The sequence below is a fragment of the Helianthus annuus genome, chromosome 5 (assembly GCF_002127325.2).
Source record: "Helianthus annuus cultivar XRQ/B chromosome 5, HanXRQr2.0-SUNRISE, whole genome shotgun sequence".
NCBI classification, from domain to species: Eukaryota; Viridiplantae; Streptophyta; class Magnoliopsida; order Asterales; family Asteraceae; genus Helianthus; species Helianthus annuus.
The window spans coordinates 167661134-167671152 of NC_035437.2; the positions used below are offsets into that span (position 1 = coordinate 167661134).

The 10019-nt window shown below is 40.2% G+C and overlaps 1 protein-coding gene and 1 non-coding gene across 2 annotated transcripts; one reads left to right on the plus strand and one right to left on the minus strand.

Moving 5' to 3' along the window:
• Window positions 1-472: 472 nt before the first annotated feature.
• On the minus strand, window positions 473-1579 carry LOC110943859. Its single transcript, XM_022185590.1, has one exon. The coding sequence runs from the start codon at window positions 1577-1579 to the stop codon at window positions 473-475; it is 1107 nt and encodes a 368-aa protein (XP_022041282.1).
• Window positions 1580-1949: 370 nt separating this feature from the next.
• On the plus strand, window positions 1950-2056 carry LOC118492805. The gene has a single exon (XR_004894807.1). It is a non-coding gene; the product is annotated as a small nucleolar RNA R71 (small nucleolar RNA).
• Window positions 2057-10019: the final 7963 nt, after the last annotated feature.

The window sequence follows — 10019 nt, forward strand, 5'->3', positions numbered from 1 at the left end:
TTCAACAATGTTTCGCTTGATTTAAAAATTTTAAAAACCGTCAAAATTTTCCCCCATCCCCACACTTGGGATACATTGACCCCAATGTATGGTTTTGGAAGGAATTGATCACTAAAAACCCATTCAACATCAATATTAGCTCAAAATCTCAAACCCCAATTTCTTTTTTTTTTTTATTTTTTCTTAATCTAAAAGCAAACGAACTAACTACCAATATTTCAAAGCTAAAGAACATAACAAGACTAAGGAAAGAGCACATTGACCTGGCGAAGTTTGACACAACAGATGTTGTGGATAATCCGACTTCCTAACACCACCTTCACACAAGTATCCGCACATCTTCCCCACACTTGAATGTCGCCATGGCCCTGAAACATAGAAAAATAAACACAGAAAGATCATTATAAAACCCCGGGTTGCCTCCCGAGCAGCGCTAAGTTTCGAGTCTTCAGCCAGACCGTGCCACCCCTATTTATGGTGGCTCAAAGAATCGGTTCCTTTCACCTCCCCCACTGTAGCTTGTCATTGGTTGAAATGCATCCATCAAATGTCCATTCGGTGGATAGTCAACTACATACCTGCTCGAACCTTCATACTTCTTTTCACACCCCGGTGGTTTGTTTGTTTTTATTCTCTGATGCACACTTTTCATATGGTTACTAGACTCTCTACCCTTCTCTTCAATAGGTTCATAACTAATCTCCCTAGTATGAATATCAAAGTACAACTTACGATTCTTTTCGGTCATAGTAATGATCCCGTCTCTACAGTTGATTTGAGCACTTGCCGTATAAAGAAACGGTCGACCTAAAATTACCCTTTGTTGTGATGTCGTTTTGGTAGAAACATAATCTAAAACCAGAAAATCCACCGGATAGTCAAATTCTCCCAACCGAATCATAACATTCTTAACCATTCCCCGTGGACGCCTCCAACTTTCATCCGCCAAACTCACCATGGTGTCTATATCTTGAAGCGGACCAAAGTCGTACATATCGTATAGATCGCCTGGTAGCACACTCATACTCGCCCCGTAGTCCAACAATGCTTGAGGAATTTTTAATTTTCCCACTTGAATAGGCACGAGTGGTGCTCCATGCTCTTTGTCCGTTTCAACCTCGGCATCCCTTCCTATACCTGCACTCACTTGACAAGAGGATGTTAAAAATGTTTCATTGAATTCACTATTAGGAACGGTACTTACCACATTGATATTAATACTTTTAATGTTTTTGGGATTTGTCACCGTGTCACTTTGTAGTTGGCCTTTTGATTTCTTCAATATTGCCACATCACTCGCAAGTTGACTCATTTGGGTAGTCAACGACTGAATTGCTTTATCACGGATTTCGTCTTTTTGAATGCGAGCATCATCAAGCTGATTCCTTCGTTGCATCTCAATTTGCATCGCCTTCAACATCTCCATTACCTCGTTTCCACCCGAAAAACTTTGACCCGTTTGATATTGCCTTTGAAATCCTTGGTTTCCTTGGAAGTTCGGGTTGGCTTGATTTGACGAATTCCCGTATCTAAAGTTCGGGTGATTTCGTAAACCGGGGTGGTAAGTATTGGAATTCATGTTATAGTTTCTTCCACCCCCTCATTGACCTTGTACCGCATGAACTTCTTCATATTGCCCTTCAACCATCCCTTGGCAATTTTCAGCCGCATGACCTATTTCATTACAAATAGCACAAACATCATAAATTTGGTTAGAAGTTTGAACATTACCATCGTCAACCGTATGAACTTGTGATCTTGTGACAACCGGTCGCGCTCTCCTTGATGCTTGAGCTTTCCTCTTTGATGTAATGGCCATTTGCTCCAAGAACTCCCAATCGTCATGCTCATAGTTTGTGCCAAAAGTCCCGTTTGTGATGGACATTAAATCACGAGCATCTTCGGCACTCAATCCCTCGTGGAAGGCGTTCATCAACTCCCAAAGCTCAATTTCATGGTGAGGACAATTTTTAATCGTCATATTAAATCGCTCGAAAGCTTCATGAAACATCTCGCCTTGTTGTTGTTGAAAACTCCTCAACCCCTTTCTTGAATCGTTGGTCTTTTGGGCGGTGTAAAACTCATCCAAAAAGGTTTGTTGCATTTCCCCCCATGTATATATAGATGCTGAAGGCAAAGTGTAGAACCACTTCTTTGCCTTATCTTCCAACGAAAATTGAAACAAGACCAACTTGACATCATCGGCCGAAAAACCTTGACTCCCAAGAGTATTGCAAATTTAGTCATAAGCTTCCAAATGGAAATAAGGTTCCTCCGTCGCTAGACCCTTGTATTTCGGCAAACTTTGCAAAGAATTCGTTCTAACTTCAAAAGTTCGTCCTTGGTCGTTGTGAGGAATAACTACCGGCGAGGGATTATGAGTGATTATCGGCCTGAAATACGCTTCTATACCTCTTGCATGATCTCGAAGATGCCTTCTTGGTACACCTACCCTAACTCTTGGATGCACCGGACCCATTGGTCTTGGCATATGCCCTTGTGGTGCAATTGGTTGTTGAAACTGTTGTTGTGGCACCGGTGGGCGTTGAATTGGCCTTTGGAATTGTTGAACATTCGGTGGACGAACTTGTTGCAATGGTACCGGACGTTGCAATTGTGGTCCTTGTGGCCTTGGCCTAACGTGTTGTGGTATGAGTTGATGTTGTTGTGGCACTCCACCAACACTTGGCATTACTTGAAATTGACCTTGCACATACCCAAAGTCTCCTTGGTCTCCATCACCCCCATACGCATACCCATCTGCATCATAACCCTCAAATTCCTCATATCCCTCATCATAACCATCTCCTTGAATTCCCGAAGATTGCCCAAATGGAAGAGTCGAGTACTGAAAACCCGATTGGTTTTGTGGTCTAAAAGATGGCATAGCATGCACAATAGTGGAATTTGGTGCAATTGTGAAATTAGAAGATGATTGACCGTAGTTGGGGGAAAGAAATGGGAAATTGGTGGGATTGTGGTAGAAGGGCTAAAGGTAATAGTGGGTTCGAATTGAGTAGTGATTGGTTGCGTGACATTGGTTGGTGTGACTTCAGTAGTGGTATTGGGTAAAGTGGTGTTTGGTGATGGTTGTGTGACAGTAGGAGCGAAAATTGAGGTCGTTTGACCTGTTGTGGGTGGTACTTGAGATTCTTGCATGATGTTTCTTGGTGTAATGGGTGAAGTAGGTGAACCAACAATTCTGTTTTCTCGTAATAGAACTCTGTTTTGCCTCAATGTCCTTTTGTCACACCCCGATTTCCACGTGTATCACCGGTGGGCCCGGTGGGGGATTACCGTGACGTAGTTGGCAACAATATAGTCAAACCACACAATTATATAAATGCACAGCGGAAGCTTTAAAGATAAATATATACTTCAACCTCTGGTGGTAATATCAAATGTATTACAGAAGTCGAATGTATCCACAGCGGATCAAAATAATAATAAAATATTGTTCAGTCAGATACGGCATCGAGTTTGCGAGACTATTCATGATGCTTAGGAAGCTATTACCAGCCAATTTCGTATAGTACCTGCACTTAATCTTTTGGGGAAAAATACGTCAGTTTACACTGGTAAATACATTCAACTGACACATTTGAAAATGTTTATTAAAAATTGATTTGAATGCACAAGGCACAAACTCTTTTATAACTTGGGAAAATTATAAAAATCTTGTGAACGTATTACATGTTCTTTTATGCGTTCAGTAGCCCGGATCGTGCCGGGTTAAAGATTAATAGACACACCACATTGCGTAAAACCGTAGTATAGAAACCAACGGCTACGTCTTTTAATTAAATGTCGACAATATATACCGGGTGTACGCCTACACCGGGATGTCGATGGTCGTGGCCATTTCGTAAAATGATGCCAAGGATATCCGGGACAACGGTCATTAACTATAACAACCCTCGGTAAAACAGGCATCCTCATAATATTTCCGACACCCTAATATATTTAAATATCTCAATGTGTCTTTATATGCACCCCGTATGTGAAAACCGAGCCCCAAGATAAGATTATACTATATAAAATAAATAAAAACAATAATTATTAAGTTGAGGCGGGCCGCGTAGGGCCTCACCTCAAGTCTATGCGGGCCGCGCGAGTAGTAACCAGGATTTGCCAAAACCTTAAGCCCAAGCGGGCCGCGAACATGGTGGGTTAAGTCCATGCGGGCCGCGAGTGTCCGGACTTGTGGCATGACCCGGTGATGACACGTGTCCAACTCGTGTCGAAGCTATACGCTGACCGGACCAAGCTACGCGTTGACCGCCTGTTGACGCGGGCCGCGTAGAACCAGGCCCAATCTTCACGCGGGCCGCGTGGGGACGCGATTTCACAACTATAAATAGAGGGCAACGGCCTTCAGTCAGTTTCGCTCAATTTCTTTTCTTTCTCTCTAGCTTTTAAATAGCGGGCATTATACCCGAGTCCAATACCCCCTAAAATAGCGAGGTTCTGCTACGATGTAAGTATTATAACCCCTGGAGACGTATTAGATACGCTGCCCGATTGATCTAGGGTTCCGTAACGGCTGTCGTGGTACTGCCCGACGTAGTCGTTGGAATGCCGTCTCGGGGAGGGTATTACTAATGTTAAAATGGGTTATTATACTAACACACGTGCATTTGTGTAATTTATAGATTATCTCCAGGAAACCCTTACGAAAAACCTAAAACAGCAATGTGAGTTGATCCTTCTTTTTATGCAGTAATCCTCTTTGGTTAAATGTTTTTACAAAACCTCACTTAACTAAATACATACAAACCAGTTATTGAGTATTTGTAAAGAATACAATTATAGTGGGTATGTTGGGGTTTTGTATACAAAATTGGTTACTGGCGTGGTAACATCCCATATGTTGAGTATGACCGTACCACTGATGTTAATTGTGATGTCTTGGATACAAATGTAATTGCGGATGTGCCCTCAATACTGCAAATTGGTTTTTACTCAAACTTGATTAAACTGGGATTCACTCACCAGTATTTCCCACTGACAAAATGTTTTTAAAACGCGTTTCAGGTAACAAAATGTGAAAGCCAAATAGAAGCCAGCTGGACAGCACTGAAGGCTTGGAAAAGTGGCAATAAAGTTACCTAAGAATAAAATGGATGTTTTTTCAAATAAATAGGATGTATTCCTATGAAACGTGTGTATTGAAAACTTGGGTTTTTACCCATATGTTTAATGTTATAAACATGGTGGTTTACTCTGATTAAAATATTTCCTAACTACGATCCTGATGAAAATTTCCGCTGCCAAATTGAATAAATAAATGTGATACCACCGAAACTGGCTCACGGCCGCCTGTTCCCGGGAGAAGAAGGGATCGGGGGCTGTGACAGAAGGTGGTATCAGAGCTATGCCACTGATTCAGCCACAGAAGTGTTCTGCTGACATCAAAATTCAAAGTGTTAGGAAATAAATTATGGAAATACGTGTATAATTGTATTTCTTGCTATGTGTTATCTGACTATTTGTTAGTTTACAGTATGAGTGACCAAGGACCTTCTGACGCCTATCGTCAACTGTCTGGTTCGCCTAGGAGCGAAGGCACCTCCTCTTCTCAGCCTGCCCTTTCAGGGTATTCTGCTGACACAGAAGAAGGGATCTTTGTGTTTAAGGCTCAGTCTGAAGAGCCATTTCCTCAGAAAAAGAGGGGATGGTTCAGTAGGGGAGCGCACGAGCGTAGGAAAAGAATGAAAAAGTTGCAGGAACAGCGAGTGTTAGCCGCAGCAAAAAGAGAAACTGATGCTTATAATCAGGATATGCTCAATAGGGGTATCGCTAATATCCATATTTTAGCAACCACTGCTGCTGACCCAAACCTGGAACAAATGCTAGCACCACAACCACAAAATCCTGATCAACCCATGGAAATAGAAAACCAGATAGAAATGCCTGATTTCAACCCGGAGGAGATACCTAGGGTACCTGCACCTGATCCTTTAGACCCAAACAATTACGACCCCTGGTGGGACGATGTTAGGGACTACGTGCAACAAAACCCAATTCAGGAAAATGTGCCAATACCCAACTTAGGAGCTTACCCAGGGTTAGATCCTCAAGATCCCTACAACATTAGTGATGCATATGTTAGGGAAATTTTAGAAAATCCATACCCGTACCAAGCCCCTATGCCTCCGTATCAGGAACCCGTACCTCAGTTTCCAAACCCAGTCCTAGAACCTGCACCCCCAATGAGTGCAGAAAATGTCCAGGAACTTAGGACTTTTGGGGAAGAAATTTTAGAAAGCAGTGATCGTATGCGACAGGTGGGAGAACGCCTCGTATGGAAATACGATGAGCGTAATATGGATTTTTGGATGAATCCATATCAGTGAAGGTGATGGTAGAAACAGTAATAATAATAATAATAAAATAATATATGTGTGTATGTGTTAGAAAAAAAAAACTACGGATGCATACTATTAGTATTGTAGCTTTACATTTCAGTCGGTACTGTAATTTTTTCTGTACTGGTGTGTACTGATGCATACTATATAAAAAGAGTAAAAGTCGCAATGCTCGACGTTTTTGGGTAAACGTGCGTGTTATGTGATTGGATATATTCAAATGTTAATTGTGATATTAATATTTGGTAAATGTCTAAAATTCAGATGGCCGACGAGGGAAATCAAGAAAATCTGAATAACGATAACCAGAGTAACATTAACGTGGTTAATGAGAATCCGGACAATAATGACAACGGAAATCAAATGGATAATAGTGCCGTTCAGCATATTGTGGCACAGGGAATTATAGATGCGATGCCATTTATTATTCAAACAGTTCAGGAAGCGAATAATAAAAGTAAGCATAGCAGTAAGCGACCAACTGAACCAGAAAACAGCGTGAACAATGGACCCATATTTCAAGCGCCCATTCCCAAAAGAAGAAGAACCATGCCACATGGTTGTTCTTACAAGGAATTCTGGTCCTGCAAACCAATAGAATTCTCGGGCAATGAAGGACCCATTGCAGCTTTACGCTGGATAGAGAAAACTGAGGCAGTTCTGAAAATAAGCAAGTGTGCTGAAGAAGATAAAATACTGTTTGCTTCAAATCTGTTTAAAAATGCAGCCTTAGAATGGTGGAACACTATCCTCCAATCCAGAGGAAGTGATAGGATTTATAATATGGAATGGGAAGAATTCAAGAACATGGTAGAAAGGAAATTCTGCCCTCCCAATGAAAAAGAACAGATAGCAAATAAGTTTCTGAATCTAAGAATGACCGGGGTAGATAGTAAGGGTTACACTACCACATTCTTTGAATATGCTAGGATAGTACCTACCCTTGCATCACCTGAACCAGTGTTAATCTCCCGTTACATCTGGGGATTAATTGGAGAAATTAGACATGTAGTCAAGGCAGCTAGACCCCAAACCATAGAGGAAGCTGTAGAACTAGCTAATACCTTGACAGATGAGTTAATCCGTACTAGAGAAGAAGATCAGAGGAGAAACCTAACCCAAAGACTTACTCAAGAATTCCGTTCTGGGAATTCCAATCGTAGGAATATAGGTTCTACCTCTGCACCCTACTGCAAAGCCTGCAGAAAGAAGCATTCTGGAAGATGCTCTACTTACTGTAATTTTTGCAAGGCCCCAGGACACAAGGAAGAGAATTGTAAGAAGAAATCCAGTAATGGAATGTGTTTCAATTGTGGGGAAAAAGGTCACATTAGGACAAACTGTCCGAAATTGGCTCCAGCTGCAACCAACAAAAATCCTAAAAATGCCAGAGCATTCGTGCTAACTACAGAGGAAGCCAGGATGATTCCAGACGTCATTGCTGGTACGTTTTTAGTTAATGATATTTTTGCTAAAGTATTATTTGACTCTGGTGCAAACCAAAGTTTTATTAATACTTCGTTTTGCAAACTCCTAAATCAATCATTAACTAAACTACCACAAGAATGTCTAGTAGAAACAGCAAATGGAGAAACCATTAGAATTTCTGAAATCTTGCAGGGAGCGAGAATAGAAATTTTTAATCAAAAATTTATTGCAAACCTTTACCCAATGAATCTGGTAGGATTTGATGTCGTGTTAGGAATGGATTGGTTAATAGCCAATAAAGCCAGTATTTTATGTGATCAAAAGACAATTCAATTAAAATCACCAAGAGGTGAAAAGATCTCAATTAAAGGAGATAAACCTTTTAGATCCACTAAATTCATCTCTGTAATGAAAACTGCAAGTTGTATAAGAAAAGGATCTATAGTGTATTTGATTTCTATAATCACTAACACTAAAGGAAAAGAAGTAAAAGATATCCCAGTGGTATCCCAATTTTCAGATGTCTTTCCAGAAGAATTGCCAGGACTACCGCCAGACAGGGAAGTTGAATTCAGAATTCATCTGTTACCCGGAACAGCACCGATTGCTAAAGCACCTTACCGTTTAGCACCCGCTGAAATGCAAGAACTGAAGAAACAACTAGACGAGTTGTTGGAAAAGGGATTCATACAGCCAAGCTCATCGCCATGGGGAGCGCCGATTTTGTTTGTTAAAAAGAAGGACGGATCAATGCGTATGTGCATTGACTACCGCGAATTGAACAAAGTCACGATTAAGAATCGGTACCCATTACCGAGGATTGATGATTTGTTTGATCAACTTCAAGGAGCTCGATTTTTCTCTAAAATCGATTTAAGATCAGGATATCATCAATTAAAGGTACAGGAAGAGGATATTCCTAAAACCGCATTCAGAACAAGATATGGTCATTATGAATTTACTGTCATGCCATTTGGTTTAACCAATGCCCCAGCCGCATTTATGGACATGATGAACCGAATATGTAAGCCATATTTGGATAAATTCATAATTGTCTTCATAGATGATATTCTAATTTACTCTAAAAGTAAAGATGAGCATGCAAAGCACTTGCACTTACTTTTAAGTTTATTGAGAAAAGAGAAGCTTTATGCTAAGTTTTCAAAGTGTGAATTTTGGTTAAAACAAGTAAAATTTCTCGGACATTTAGTTAACCATGAAGGAATTCATGTAGATCCAACAAAAATCGAGGCAATTACCAAATGGAAAACCCCAGAGTCACCAACTGAAGTTAGAAGTTTCATAGGATTGGCCGGTTATTATAGAAGATTTATTCGAGATTTTTCTAGAATAGCCATTCCTTTAACTAAACTAACCTGTAAATCTGTTAAGTTTGGATGGGGACCAAAACAAGAAGAAGCCTTTAGAATCCTTAAGCAAAGATTAACCCATGCACCCATACTAGCATTACCAGAAGGAACTGAAGACTTTGTAGTCTTTTGTGACGCTTCTAAATTAGGTTATGGATGCGTATTGATGCAACGTCAAAAGGTTATAGCTTATGCATCTAGACAGCTTAAGAGTCATGAAGGAAATTATTCAACCCATGATTTGGAATTAGGAGCTATAATTTTTGCCCTTAAGATTTGGAGACATTATCTTTATGGTAGTAAGTTTACCATATTCACAGATCATAAGAGTTTAAGATATGTTTTCGGGCAAAAAGAGTTGAATATGAGACAGAGACGCTGGATGGAATTGCTTAGTGATTATGATTGTGATATCCAGTATCATGCAGGAAAAGCAAATGTGGTGGCTGATGCTTTAAGTCGAAAATATCACGAAAAACCAAAAAGGGTACGTTCTCTTAAATTAAATCTACAAGTAGATTTAAACAATCAAATTAGAAAAACACAAGAATTAGTAATCAAGGAAGATACTGAAAAGTTAAAGGGAATGATTAAGGAATTAGAACAAGGAACGGATGGAATTTGGAGGTTCCATAAAAAGAGAATGTGGATACCTAAATTAGGAAATTTACGTCACCGTATATTAGAAGAAGCCCATAAGTCTAAATATACGATGCATCCAGGAAGTGATAAAATGTACCAGGATTTAAGGAAAAATTTCTGGTGGATAGGAATGAAAAAGGACGTAGCAGCTTATGTTTCTAAATGTTTAACTTGCTCACAAGTTAAAGCTGAACATCAGAAACCCTCAGGA

Excerpts from the sequence above, each read along its gene's own strand:
- LOC110943859 (XM_022185590.1), bottom strand. The coding sequence starts at position 1,579 with ATGAATTCCAATACTTACCACCCCGGTTTACGAAATCACCCGAACTTT.